Consider the following 15,916-nt stretch of genomic DNA (forward strand, 5'->3'; position numbering starts at 1 on the left):
TGAAATGAATGGAAAACAATGAAATGTTATTTGCTAATTATAATGGAAAATCTGTTACATGATTTGAATTTCATTACAAAAGGTCATTTTTTTCGGGCTCGCTTAGCTCGCTAGCGACTTTTTACAAATTTTCCCACATTGCTATGTTGTGTCCCCTCAAAATGTTTGGTTCATTACGCAACTGCGTTGAATTAATGTGTTGTGTAAAAGCTATATTGACCCGCGATTTGATTTAAAAAATTAAGAAAATATCTTAAAGTTAGATTCTCAAGAAAAGGTAATTTTTTCTCGCTTGCTTCGCTCGCCGGGGATATATGTTAAGCAGCTTTTTGGCACATGCGCCATACGGCGCCCCTCTTTTTCGCGCACAATCCTGTGCACAGTGGCGCACAGACCAAAAAATTAAGAAAAGGAATAAGAGAAGGGTGAAATATATTGTTTTTTTAATATTTTGTCAAAATCCGTCACAAAATTGCATTTTTGTAATAAAATTGTCAAAAAAATGTGCTCGCTCGAAGCCTTTTTTCAAAAGATAAATTCTGTACGATAAGTCATATCTGGCCCCCTCAAAAATGTTGCCTCATTACCTCAATGCCTGTTCATACCATGATATGACCCGGAATTCCGGGAAAGCTTGCAGTGAATACTCACCTTTTTATTTTTACAGTGTGATAAAAAAACAGTAAAATGATCGAGAAAAACGTAAAAGGGAAGAGAAAAAGGACAAATGCGATTTATTTTCTGTTGCAAAACACTTTCGAGATTTTAGGGTAGGAGTAACAATTTTGTAAAGCTCGGTCGCCTGGTTTGCTCGCATGATTTTTTTTTCAGAATAGCACAATTCCGCACCCTAAATAACATTGCTGAAACGACACCCCCCCCCCCCCATACTCATGAGCTAGAGTTGTATTATATATATTGAAACTTTTGTTGTGAACAGGGAGTTTAAAAAAGAAAATAATTAAATGACACAATAAAAAAAGGTGAGAAGAGAATTCAGACCCAATTTGGTAAAGAACAGAGGTTTTGAAGTCCTCAACAAGACAAGAAGTTTCAGTCATACGCCACTTATTACCGCCATCTAGCTTTTTTCCCCTTTCACTTTCACTAGGTTATCTCCCAACCGTCCCCTCTCAACCCAACTTCTCCCTCTCTCTCTCTTAAACGATCTCACTCAGTGGCGTAAGGATGGGGGTACTTGGGGTGTTCCCCCCCCCCAAAAAAAAAAAATATATATATTCCAGACCAATCCCAGCAAAGAAAGGAAAGAGAAAAGGGTGAAATTTGATATTATTTTCCGAATACTATGTCAAAATCTATCACATAATCATAATTCTACCCCCTTTTTAAGTAGGTTTCCATTGTCTTCTTTTCTTTATTGCGCCATGTCTATGATGGATACCGGTGCATTAATTTTCATATTATTAGTAGTAGTATTATTACATACTTAATTAAATTGTCGAAATTTTTGCTGGCTCACTTCGCTCGCTCACAACTTTTTTATATTTGGCCCAGGACACCATATCTAGCTCCCTCAAAATGTTTGGCTCATTACGCCAATGATCTTGCTCATACAGGCAGCTCACCCGTATTATATATTTTCCCGTCTTTCTCAAAGGGGACTCCAGGCTAAAAGAATATATAAAATTCAAGGAGTAAAGGGACATAGTTTGTAAACAGTAACTGAATACAAAAGTATAGGTCGGGAGCTAATATCATCAGCTTGCTCACTACATTTTCATGAGAACGGGTGTAGAATTGTTATTCCTCATCCATTTTTTATTAAGTGGCTTGTTTTGTTCATCTGATTTTACTCTTTCTGTTCAAATCACTCCTTTTTTCAGCCTGGAGTACCCCTTTGATAACTCATCTACACACTCTCTAGCTCACCCGCTGTCTCTCAACTATCGGACCCCCCCCCCCCCTCTCATTCATCTTTCTCGTGCCCTCTCCCTCACACCGGCCCTCTCTCTTCACACCACACCAGTGGCGTACCTAAGATTTCCACAGGGGGGCAAAACCGTCCGCCAAAAAATTTGACAAGCAAAAAAAAAAAAAAAAAAAGGTTTTCAATCACAACTAAAGGATTTCGTACCAGAAAAAAAATTAAGAAAAAAAAAAAAAAAGTCTTCAATCACAAATAAAGGATTTCGTACCAGAAAAAAAATTGAAAAGCAAAAAAAAAAAAAAAAAAAAAAAAAAGTCTTCAGGCTCGTCAGGGGGGGGGGGGGGGGGGCAAAAAAGGTCTTTCAAGCTCGTCAGGGGGGGGGGCAGGGATACGTCCTTTGCATGGGTTGTGGCTCGTCAGGGGGGGGCAGACTGCACCACCCCCCCCCCCCCCGAAAAAAAAGAGAAACCTTTCTAGCTTTTTTTCATCACTACTCCCTTTACATCTATGTCCAGGGTTCCCACATAAATTTGAAAACAGAATTCATGACTTTTCTATGACTAAATTGCTGCTTTCCATGACTTCCTCTGACGTCCCGGGAGTTATGAATTTGGGATGTCACAAAACTGGGAAAAATGGAAATCATGAACACCAATTATAATAGCAGAGTATGATCACAGGGTATGAGAGTTGCGACAAACTGGAAAGCTGCCGAAGCCAAGAGGTAAATGCAATATCACGACTTTTCCATGACATTCCACAAACTTTCAAAATTCCCTGACTTTTTCCTGACCACAATTTTTTTCAGGATTTTCCACGACTGTGGGAACCCTGATGTCCGTTTCCCCTGTCCATGTCGCCCCATCTCTTTCCACATTATCACATCTCCTGATAGTCTAGGCTCTCTCCCTTCCATCCCACCCCTTGTGAAATTTACAATGACAGAGAATCTCACCCGGCTCCTTACAATCAAAATACTTTCAAATACTATTGAATACATTCAAATACTTTCAATTACACTCAAATACATTCAAATACTTTTGAATACATTCAAAAACATTCAAATGCATTCAAAAGCTTTTGAACACTTTCAAATACTTCCAAATCCATTCAAATGCGTCTGAACGCGATCATGAATTACCTTTACCATGTGGAACTCTGTAGACTACTCGCCACTCTGGTTTTACAATTACTCTCAAGAATTCCAAACTTTCATACAAGTATGAATGTGATAGTGATAATCTTATTTATTGGTCTTTATATGACAAAAACTTACAATAAATGGTACTTTGTTATTACATCTGACAATCATTACATTTACACACTTAACACCCTGAACAATAAAAAAAAATTTTAAAACCCATGTGGTCAGAAACCAGGAAATATATTAAAATACAAGACTTGACTAATTGCAAGTTTGTGTCAATAAATAAATTTCTTTCAAGAATGCTGATGTTTTAATATTCTTGCATCCCCCCATACCAATACAATCATTTAAAACAGTATATCTTCATGCTATCTGTTTAAAAAAAGTTCTTAATATTGCATTAACAAGATGTGCCCGTAAAATGATAAACTGGTCAAAATGAAAAGCGCTGAATGGAGCAGATGTGAATTGATGCATGAATACACAATATGATAGTCCAAATTTGCATCTACATTCTACAGTAGACTAAATTTAAAGGCCCCTTGATAATATACAAATGCAGTTGGAAAGCTGTGTTTTGTACACAATATCATTGCCAGAGCTTTTGAATCCTTAAATATCCATTTACTCAAAAAATTATGAAAAGAAAAAAAAGCAACAAAGAAAATTAAAGACACTGCCATTCGCACCCTATTTCATGCATTTACAGTTTCAATAGACTTCCCAATACCAAAGGTTATTGTGAGGAAATTAGGATACTAAAATGGTATGAATCTCACATCACTTACATTCCCTTAAATGGTATATAGTTAATAACCGATGCCACTGAGTATCGACATAGTACAAATTAATTTCCTTCAATATTTCGCCAAGCGCAGGGAACAAGACATGATTCGAAATCAAAATCAATCTATGTCTGAGGTTCAAAAGCTTCCATTATAGGATGGTAGCACAAATTCAATGAATTCAATAACTTACAGGAACATTATAAAAAAATAATGCAGATACACAAACAAATGACTAAAAAATACATAGAGAAGAGCCTCTCCAACTTGCACAAAGAGTCGTACAGCAACCGCAGTAAACAACCAGAATATTGTGCCATGACCGGCAACAAGATCAGACAAACTTTCGCAACATCATGTAATATACGGATCAACCACTTACTCCACGAGAAAGATTATGGCTGGTAATTGGTGCGTTTGAAGAATGCTTCCAAAGAACCAGCCAATCAGAGCAGAGCTGGATTGATCCTCCACTTGATAATTTTAATCCATTACATTTAAAGCACATGTTGATCTTGCGACTACGCCTGCATCCCTTAACGACTGTAACAGAGAAAGGAAAAACAAACAGAAAACATCAATGTTGGTCATTTTTAAGATAAAAAATTTGAATTGTTTGATCTTTGAACCAAAGATGCATTCAAGATCTTTGACAGGTGTATGAAAGAAGGACTGTAGTTTCGGGAGACAATCCCAGACAAGGGAAGTACTTATCACAAGCTGTTTGTACTCTACAGGCAATGCAGTGTATTGATGAAAAAAAATATAAACAGTAAATTCAATTATTCGCCCCAAAATATACATCTTCTTAACCCTAAAATAAACTCAGTTCGTTACTCCATAAAATTAGCTTTTCACTTGATGAACAGAGTTTGGCAAAAAGTGCTGTTTCTCAAGTAAAAAAAACTAAGTTTATCGAGAAAACCTCTGTTGATTTTTTGTTGATAAACAGAGTTTGTCAAGAAAGTTTGCTTTTTAAAAGAAATACCAATTTTATCCCGAAACAGTGTTTTTAAATCAACAACTGTTGATCAAGAGATAAACTAATTTATTGGTTGATAAAACAACTATTTTTCTGGAAAAATAAGTTAATATTAATAAATCAAAATGTTTGTGAAAAACTTACATGTAGTTTACAGTAATAGACAGAGTTTTTCGATGACCTCTGTCCGTCGATTAACAGTTTAATAAAAAAATTAATAAGACACACTTTACACAGCAGTTGCTTATTACCCTTGTGATATTGCTGGCGAAAAATGAATATCTTCTTACTCGTCTTTATCACTTTGATTTGATATCTAATTATGGGAAAGCTTGAACACAAATCACTTAGGGCACTCCTGTGGTCTAGTTGTTATGACACTGGTCTAGTAATCCATAGGCTGTGGGTTTGATTCCCACCCTGTCTGCCTATGATTTTTTTCACAGGCAGACTTCACAACAGTTGCTGTGTTACCCTTGTGATATTGTTGGAGAAAATGAATATCTTATTACTTGTCATTATCACCAAATAAATGTATTATTCCTATGATGTGCTTTAATATCTGTGTTGGTGATTTACAGTGTGATCATTTTATTTTTAGCTTAGATTTGATGATTTCATAAAGTTCACTTTGATGGATCTAGATCACTATATCCACAATGATATAGTGGCAATTGATCTCGGTTTTACAGACTTTCTTGTGAAATCAGTGCTTACTTCAACTGTACTTTCAATGATCTTTAATCATCCGTATCGCTTTGTGAAACAGACCCATGCCTGTGCCCTTTTAAGCATGGCTATTAATTACCTTCGACTTCTGCTACGACTGTATCCACCTCGTTTTTGGAATGGAGAGCGAGATCGGGATCGAGATCTGTTAGGAAAAAGAAACAAAATATTTTGAACCCTGATTTCTTACTTATTAAGTCCAATACAAACCTTCCTGTTTCATGTCAGATCCTGCTGCAGACAAAAAATATGCTAATTTATACAAATAATAACAATATAGATGACATAAAACAATCTTCTTCACAAAATCATCACACCATAATTCCTGCTATTCGTCAAGCAATCATTGGGTACAGAAGCAACTTGAGGAAATCTCATTTGAAAGAGATTGCTTAAATACTAAACAAATCAATTTTGGAACATAATTTTCAAGCTTCTTTTGTGTATTCAAATATGAAATACAGTTAGATACTTCCCTATTAAAAAAATAATCAGAATAAAGCATGAATTTAGAGATTCCTACTTCTTTTGTGACTCGTAGTGAAGCAACAAATAAATCCGAAACTTGTTTTATAAAACAATTTGCAAGATATGCATGACTTTACGCACGACTGGTGACCCTTTCTTGTGGTAAGTGATGTAATTGGTTGAGGACCCAAGAGCATGTTCCAGTCATGAGTTCCAGTCATGAGTCACAAAGAGTTGCATGTGACTTACATGTGGAGTCACCAACACAACGCATAATCTGATTGATTAATGTCGTTGGCCTACCAATGAGCTGATGCATTATATACTGCATGAAACTTAAACTTCAACATGTATGCATATTGCACTGAATCTTTGTGAAACATCCCCAAGGTGTTGAAATATGAAAATGAAATATGAAATCTGCTATTAAAAAAATATACTCTTTAACATTTTACATATATAAATATATTTTAAATAGAAACCTGGACTTACTACCTCTTTTGCCTGTAGAAACAGAAGGGTGAAGAAATTGGACAAAAAGGGAGCTTAAGGTTCCCTTTTTGTCAGCAGCGAAGGCCTAGCGAAGGACTAACGCAGGAGAAAGCAGTAGGACGCGCATTGGATTGAGGAAGCCCGACGTATACGTGATCTTTTTACCAAGTGCAGAACCAAGTGACGAAAGTAGCATAACCCTGAAGCCATTATGAATTTGAAGGCCGCAGTCTCCGACTAACTGAAGTCACAAGTCGCAAACGTTGCAAATGAGTGCATATCGGCGTGACCTGAATCGAAGCCTTTGCAAGAAGGTGGTGGTGACTTGCCAATTTTGAAGCCCCTTTTTCGTCGCGATTTTGAAGCTTTTTATGATTTTTCTTAATGAACCCGAAGTGCAGATTTGGCGTAATGGTGCAATGTGAAGAAGAGGGTTCAAGCGCAAGACTTCTTTTTACCCTCTGCCGAACAGGTCTTTATCATGAAAAGATCACATTCCGTCGACTAGCTGCTCAAGGGTATAGAATGAAAGTGCATTATGGTGGATTCCTGAAGGGCTTTACAACAAGGCTCAAGGCGTTAGTTGGCTGTGAAGCCGTTAAAAGGAGAGTCCTGAAAAGGAGGAAGGATTGAATGGTCACAGTATTCTGACCAAGGTTTGTATTTATCATCATAAAATCTATAATACAAAAACACATAATTTGTAACATGCATGCATAATAAACACATAATATTTAAACAAAAAATTTTCTTGCACCAGCGAGTAAGGACCTTGGAGACATCTCTTAAATAACAAGTATCAAATCAAGAGGTAGCAGAACTTATAATGCTCCAGGAATAATACATAATGCCACAATTACAAATTCTATGTTTTAACTTTTAAGTCAATAAAGATTTCAATAAAAATATTACTAAGTAAGTAGCACATTCTGTTAAAGAAACAGCCTCATCTGAAACAAATCTAAATAATTTTTTTTGCAATCCTTTTTCTTCATAAAATAAAAGACGTCCATACACAAAGTAGGACATATCCTTGGTATGTCATTTCATCTTCAAAACACCTCCTTGAATTGAAGAAAACTGTTATTTCCCCATACATGATTGCACTACTTAAAATGAGATAGAAATAATATATATATGTTCAAAAACTTCATACAAATCTTGTTCAGTTTGTTAATAAACTAAGCATACCTGGAGTAGCTCCTTCGCCGTCCACCACCACTGCCTCCAAAGCTGCGCCTCCCACCACCCCCTCCTCCTCCTCCTCCTCCATCGGGACACTCTCTGGCAAAATGTCCATGATCCCCACAGTTATAGCACTTGCTATCTCCCCTTGGGGGACCACGGTTGCCTCCTCGGAAACCTCTTCCACCGCCGCCACCACCACCTCGTCTTCTTGATTCCCCCCGAGCTAGTTCCACACGAGCCCTCTCTCCACAGATGGTTCTTAATTTCAACAGGAATTTAAAAAAGGGGAATAAATAATCAATTCAAAGTTCTGGAACAAATTAAACAAACACCCCAATATGGCCAAAGCTCATTAGCCTTAAATGACCTTTGACATTGGTCATGTGACTTGAAACTCATGCATACTTGATTACTCTTATGTCCAAGTTTCATAAATTAGATCCATATACTTTAAAAGTTTTGGCATTTAAAAAAACTTAACCTTGGTTAAGATTTTGTGTTGATTCCCCCCAACATAATCTAGGTTCACAGACTCTAAATGGCTTTAACCCTAGTCATGTGACCTGAAACTAGCAAAGGATGTTCTGTGATACTTGATTACTCTTATGTCCAAGTTTCATGAACCAGATCCATAACCTATCAAAGTTATGATGGCAATTCAACAAATACCCCCAACATGGCCAAGGTTCATTGACCCTGAATAACATTTTGACCTGGTCATGTGACCTGAAACTTAAAGTCTGGGTGGTTTCAGGAAACGAGTGATACATACCTTGAATCCATACCTTTTACGGCATCTGATGCATCTCTGGGATCATCATACTCAACGAACGCGAAGCCTGAAGGATTCCTTGCAATCCAGACATTCTTCATGGGTCCAAAGGTACCAAATAGTTTCTCAATTTCAGACTTGTTGGCAGATTCTCCAAGGTTTCCGATGTACACTTTACAGCCCCTTTCAGCAGAGGACCTACCACCACCACCACCACCACCACCACTACCTCCATAACGAGACATTCTGATTTAGCCGGTGGTTTGTTGAGCTGAGATGTAAGAAATAATGAGAAATAAATGTACATGAGCCTTACCATGGATTAAAGATGTACATGTTAATGTTTGTATTAAGGACTGCATGTCCTCATAGAATAGAATTGGTTCACTGGACCTATTGTTCTTTGCTCATTAGTGTAATAGTGAGTTAAAGAATTGTGAATGGCAGCAGCTTGTTTAGATCTATATGACATCACAAATAAAAAAATAATAACTTTAAAATTGATTGGATTTTCTTTAAACCTTCACCAATACTATTTTTTATTTTATATGCGACAAACTTTTCATCAGGGTGAACTTAGCATTGCGCTAACTGCACTGGTTGTGCCCAGGAGAATGAGATAAGGGTACATACTTACATATGCAACGTCACATAACTAAACTTTCTCTTTGGAGACAGCTCGCCGTGCGCTGTGTCCGACTGATTACATGGTTTTTCAGCCATATGCAAAATAGTTTTTTAAATTCTACTGTGATGTTACACTAACAAACTATTTTGATCTTCAAATAATTTTATTTTTACTTTTTACTAATTTTTGTATGGTTCACAATCTTCACATGAAGGGGCTCTCGTGAGTCTCGACTAACACTAATAAAATAAAAGATAAATTTTGTTTGATTTATTTTTTGTAAAATGCAATCTAAGTAATATCGGTTAGTCCAGCAATTCTTTCTTTTTTTACTAGAGCTGTCTCCCGGGTAGCCTGGAGGCTTCTGGGGAGTAAAAGTCTTTCTACTACACGTAGGCTTACTCCCCATGAAGCATAAAATACTTGCATCGGCCGGTAAATATCATGGATTGTATATTATGAAATTTATCGGCCGATGCAAGTATCTTTTAAAATCTAGATTGGCACTGCTCATGATTTTGCCGCCCTCTATAGACGCGTTGCGTCGCTAAGATGCAATCACAAAGGAGACAAGATGGCGTCAATAACATGTAAGTAAAACGCTCTTCTACTTTTAATAATTTCATTTCATTTTAGCGTCATTCTTTAACAAAAACTAACAATTTTTTGCCAAACGTTGCCAACCAACATTATCGCCCATTTACATAGGTGTTAACATCACATTCTAAACATAACTAGCAGTTTGGCGCATTATCATTGTTGCCCAATTCGTTGGTACTTGTTAGCCAATGCCATCCCGCCCCAGGCTTCATGGGGAGTAAGCCTACGTGTAGTAGAAAGACTTTTACTCCCCAGAAGCCTCCAGGCTACTCCCGGGGGCCACTTCCATTGACAAGTGGATACCATGCGTGACCATGGAGTCTCGAAAAACACCCTAAACACGTATTTTCCATATTCTGAAAATGCACCCCTTAAAGGACAAGTCCACCCCGACAAAAAGTTGATTTGAATTAAAAGAGAAAAATCCAACAAACATAACACTGAAAATTTCATCAAAATCGGATGTAAAATAAGAAAGTTATGACATTTTAAAGTTTTGCTTAATTTCACAAAACAGTTATATGCACATCCTGGTCGATATGCAAATGAGGAGACTGATGACGTCACCCACTCACTATTTCTTTTGTATTTTAATATATGAAATACGAACTATTCTAATTTTCCAATCATTGTCAAGTGAAACAACGATTAGTTCCTCCCTGAACATGTGGAATTAGCATTATTTAATCATATATGGTTCAGTCAAGTTGGTCCTTCTTGTCAAATCTGTAAAAAATGAAATATTGTATCATTCAAACATTAAAAAACAAAAGAAATAGTGAGTGATGGACATCATCGACCGACTCATCTACATGTCACTGAGTTGTGCATACCACTGTTTTGTGAAAAATAAGGGAAATTTTAAAATGCCATAACTTTCTTATTCTACATCCGATTTTGATGAAATTTTCAGCATTCTGCTAGTTTGATTTTTCTCTATTTATTCGAATCAACATTTTTCTGGGGTGGACTTGACCTTTAACAAGTATTGGCATGTGAAACCCTACCCTTAACAAGTATTGGAAACAAACGATACTATTGGCAAGTATTCCCTGAATTGAACCCCTAAACAAGTAGAGCGATATTTCAATGTTATGTCACGGACGTCGGTTTCACCTTTACCTACATCATTGGGTTTAGTACAGCCCCACCTCCCACACCTCGTGCAAATCATACTCTAAACACGTACTGTTGACTCTTGGGGCAAAAAGTACCTCCTTTATAAAACATAGTCTTAATTTTTTATACCCTCGCAAATTTGATCCTTAACTAAACACGTAGCTTTCCTAGCGAAAATAGATACCCTTTGTTTCCTTGTTTTAGTGTTTTTGACACCCAACGTACGTAACATGCCCTTGAAAAAGACATCCTTTTTACGTGTTTTTTGGTCGCGCATGGTATCCACTTGTCAATGTAAGTGCCCCCCCCCCAGGGGCTGTCTAGGCGCATGTTTCCCCCTGGCCCTCAGCGCTGATCAGTCAGGATCTCATCCCCAGTAGACCAAAGCTTCGGTCTCTGTTATATATTGGTTGTTCTGCTGAACTCCGTTGGCTCCACTCACCAATTACAGAGACCAAAGTTCTAAGTAACTAACTCGATCTGTACAGGGACTCAATGACAATAGTTTAAGGACGTTCCACAGTTAAAGTGAAATCCATGTCATTTTCACCAAACTTTGCACATAGATACTTTAGAACCTTAATATTCGAAATATGCAAAAATTAACATAGGTCCATGTGCTTGATTTTTTGCTATAGAGCTTCAAAGTTCACCCAAATTGATGTTCTTAAGAATTGCGCATTCAAAAGAATTTGGCATTTTTAGACCGCCCAAGATTACTACAATGAGTTTAAACCTCCATTACTCATTCAAAATACATGAAAAAGTCATCAAATTTCGCAAGAGAGTTAATAATTGTATCGTTAGAATGGAGAATCTATTAATAGTGCTATTTGTTTGCAATTTTAAGTTTAACAGCACTGTCAGTTCTTAAAAATGGCGTAAAAGATAACAAAATCCCAATCTAAAAAATGTAAAATTTCAGTAACAAACTACAAACGTACAATAAATGCTGCACTTTATTCAAAATCCATGTCATTTTCACCAAAATTTGCAGAGTTGTAGAGGAAGGTATACCTAAGAGGTACAAACATTAAAAAATAGGGGTTCATGTGCTTGTGTTTGAACTATCAGCATTTTTATTAGAGCAAATGTGCTTTTTAAAACACCAAAAATGGGCCGAATGCTTAGTATCTATGTGAAGAAAAAATCAAAACCACTCTACCATTTATTCAAACTCGGGCTAATATTCGTGATTCTTGGCAGCACTGCAGAGTAAAGTATTTTGAAATTGTAGAGAATATTTTTTTGAATGGTCCATGGAATAATTCAATTTTTTAGCTTCATGAAATAACGCATCGGATCTGCAGTTAAAGTGCAGAAGATGAGAAAAATCAGCTCATACCCGCAGCTAATTAATCACCTGTTCATCCATTGTGACGTCAGTGCGCAGAGTGTAAACTATGCGCAGATCATAATGCGCACAAATATAACTGTGGAACGTCCTTAAGTTCGGATAAACCAGGGAAGTGGGAGTTGCGCGACAGTCACCATTTTTTGCTTTTAAGTTTATTTTTTTACGATTTGGTGCATTTCAGGCCAAAACGGAATAAATATCTTCATTTTGGTTTAGTTCTTTTTATATATTTTTATGAAATAAAGACAAGAATTGATGAGCCCCGTTGCCGTCGGGGGGATTTTGCATTATTAACCCCTTACAGTAATAATGGCGGCTGCACGATCACCAGCCGTCTGTGTACAAAGAGAATTTTTTAAAAATGTTTAAAAACTCCTCTAAATAGACAGCTGCTAGCTGTCTACATCCCCAGCCGCTTTCACTTCAATTAAGTGGGTCATATACAATAATACAGCCACAGGATCATGCATACATGTATGGCAAGTTCCCCCATTCCCCCAAGTCTGCGCGGTCCCCCTTTTCTGCGCACACGCATATCTGCGCGATTCTAGTAAAAGATATGCAACGAACACAGACATTAGCATTACACATGCAATATATAGACAGATATTCATTAAAAAATCCGACTAAAAATGGTGGAAAAATAATTAATTTCGGGCATTTCATGTGACGGCCTCAAAATGCAGCCTTTCTCATCAAAATCCCCAAATTGTGTGCAAAGTGAATGGGGGCGCAGACATGAGATACCAACTACCTTTTTTTTTTCAATCTCATGACTGCCCGAGATTTTTTCCAAGAAAATCCTATATTTCTTTCAAATTTTTATGAGATATTTAGTACACTTACTCATAATGGTACACTTACCCAGGTGAGGTAAATGGGTACCGGTAGGAAGTAATTCCTTAAAAAGCTGTGTGCACTATGAACGCCTAGCTTAGCCGGGTAATATTATAGTACAGAAGAAAGAAAGGTGACATGATTCAAGTGTACAAGATCACTCATGAAGTTGACAGGCTTAACCCAGACCATAACCTTGTTCATAGACCTTATCGCAAATAGATTCACGCAAAGGATCATGGGATCGCAAAGGGGGCAATAGCGCCGCTGTTGTCCGGATGCGACCATGCGAGCGCAAGCAGCCGACAATAAAGTGTACGATTTCCATAGTGTATCAAAATACGATCGACGCCCGCAGCCAACATTTTGCTAACTTCCAGTAAACGCCTCGTCATATTTGTTCCAGAGTCTAACATTACTTTTCTTCTTAATCATAGGTGGCAGAGATATATGTGCCGTCTATAGCTGCAAGAATTACCACAGATTTTATGAAGACAAGTGCAATTTTCTTTCATTTTCGCGCACTGTCTGTGCGTATTTTGAGCTGTGCAGCTGCTGTGTGCTTTGAATTGTATGCACGGACAGCGGGCATGCACTCTCGGCCCAGGGGTACGTCGGCGAGGCAGTGGAGGAAACTGGTCCCAGAATTCCAAGCAATAATAAAATGATGATCAATAAAACAAACTCTGCAGTAGATTTGATTACTTTATTCTAGTGTTATATTTTTGTAATATCAATCGATAGTCAAGAATACATGTTTCATAAATAATTATCTCAATCATGATTTTATTCAGAGTAGGCCTATAAACCGAGCTGTGTTTTCTTTTTCTCTCCACAGATAGGCTACATAATATTATTGCAAATTATTCAGGATCGTGGTCGGACATTCTGAAGTTTTATAAGTGGCATGCATAGACAAAATAATGAATGAAATATAACCAAAAAATGAGAATAGATGAAAGTATATTGATAGAAAAATAAGCACAAAAAAAAAGAAAAAAGAATTTAATGAGGAAGGTGATCTGAAAGAGAAGTGACTGAATGCGATGAAATTAATTGAATATGTAAATGTTGAAATAAGATTTATTTCAAATGAATGGAATATATATCATTTATATGAATTAAATATCCAGTTTCAGACAAAATAAAATTACAGAGGTTTGAGGGATAGGGCCTATACGGGATCATAAAATGTTTTTAATTTTATTAAAACTTAAAATGTTTTAAATTTAAATAAATTCAGATTTATAGTATTCTGCATGTCATAGGCCTATTAATATTATTATGTATATATAAATATATATATATATATATATATATATATATATATATATATATATATATACTAGCTTATTTTTGGCTTTAGATTTGTCTCATGCACCCCCTATATAGAAATTGTATGATCAAACTAAACAGCCCGACTTGCAAAAAAGGACTATATTTCCCCCAAAATAACAAAAAACTTGGATTTTGAGTGACACTACACAAAACATATGGCGTTGTATGGCTTCCCGAAAGCCGATTCCGCGTTTGCCCCCTTTCGCATCCCGTGATCCTCTGGCTCTGCGATGACAGACGCCCTCACGCGACAGATGCTATTTGCGATAAGGTCTATTGAATGAGTGACCCAGACCACTTTTTTCAACTAGTTGACAGTACTACAAGAGGTCATAGGTTCAAACTTGTAAAGCCAAGATGCAGAACAAATGTGAGAAGGCAAGCTTTTAGTCACCGAGTGGTCAATGATTGGAACTCTCTCCCACTCCCAGCCGAGGTAGTTGAAATGAAGCTCCCACACTGTCAGTGTCAAGGCCGGGGAAAGCCAGGCAGCGCAGTCTGACTCTGACTTTGTCTTTGAGTTTGAGAGAGGAAAGCCGGGTCGGCCGAGTTAATTTTGCACTCATCTCCATTCAATAATCACCAAAATCATCAAAAATTATGTACATAATCCGAAAAACCATTTCATAGTAAACTATTTTATCATATACGGTATAATACCCGATGAAAATATGTAATTTACTCACATGAAAACCGGCAGCTTATTAATGAAGAGATGTTTAACGCATGCAGCTTGAGCTCTATTACGGGCGCGCAGCGCAGGCACACGATATCGGCGCACGCGCACGACTTTTACATGACTATAGGCTATTCCTAAAGAAACATTATTCAAATTTTCCATTTTGTCCAATTACCAACTCATCTACTATCATTTGGTCTTCCAGTTCGTCCACTATCCACATGGTCTAATTGCCATTTCGTCTAATAGCCAGTTGGTCCAAAATAGCAATGTAGTCCATACCACTTTGGTCGAATTAATAAAGCGAAATTATAATGGGTATATTATAGACCAACTAGTTATGAGACGAAATGGTCAGAGACGAACTGGTGATTAGGTGAAGTGATCAAGGGGTGCATTTTCAGGATTTGGAAAATGCTTGTTTAGGGTGATGCTGGACCAAACGGTTGTTAGACGAACGGATGGCATTAGACTAAATGAAGGTAGACCATGTGAAGCGGCGGAACAAATAGGCTAAAAAAGGGCACTTACATGTATGTTACAATGGGGTTATTCATATATTGAGATTATATCTGCGTGAAGTAGTTGTGTGTTTTGAAGTAATATATCAAGTTGAGCGAAGCCTTTTTTTTTTATAGTAATTTCTGATTCATAAGATAGGCATTATTATTTTTAATTTTTTTAATTGGAAAAAAATCAAATCCGAAGTTGTAAAATTCGCTTTTTCTGGTCGATTATGGCGCTAATTACTGTGAAAAGGGCCGAATTGCGAGCTCAAACTTTTGGACAGACATGAAAATTAAACATTCATAGCAGTTTTTGAAAAATATGATAATCTAACCAAAGAATTAACACGAGCGCGAAGCGCGAGATATGCATGAATTTTGAAGTAATTGAGTTGAGCAAA

General features: G+C 37.0%; 1 protein-coding gene across 4 annotated transcripts; it reads right to left on the minus strand.

Moving 5' to 3' along the window:
* Positions 1-3,115: 3,115 nt before the first annotated feature.
* On the minus strand, positions 3,116-15,101 carry LOC129257810 (serine/arginine-rich splicing factor 3-like). 4 transcript variants are annotated; one of them, XM_054896218.2, is made up of 5 exons: positions 15,017-15,101; positions 8,452-8,722; positions 7,683-7,937; positions 5,611-5,676; positions 3,116-4,363 (listed from the first exon to the last, which is right to left on the minus strand). In XM_054896218.2, exons 2-5 carry the CDS (start codon positions 8,694-8,696, stop codon positions 4,357-4,359), a joined length of 573 nt encoding a protein of 190 aa, XP_054752193.1. In that variant the 5' UTR covers positions 8,697-8,722; positions 15,017-15,101; the 3' UTR covers positions 3,116-4,356. The 4 variants fall into 4 exon arrangements, with proteins under 4 accessions (XP_054752193.1, XP_063952471.1, XP_063952469.1 ...); XM_064096401.1 differs by lacking the exon at positions 15,017-15,101 and adding an exon at positions 14,725-14,858; XM_064096399.1 differs by lacking the exon at positions 15,017-15,101 and adding an exon at positions 13,020-13,195.
* Positions 15,102-15,916: the final 815 nt, after the last annotated feature.

The sequence above is a fragment of the Lytechinus pictus genome, chromosome 3, assembly GCF_037042905.1.
Source record: "Lytechinus pictus isolate F3 Inbred chromosome 3, Lp3.0, whole genome shotgun sequence".
NCBI classification, from domain to species: Eukaryota; Metazoa; Echinodermata; class Echinoidea; order Temnopleuroida; family Toxopneustidae; genus Lytechinus; species Lytechinus pictus.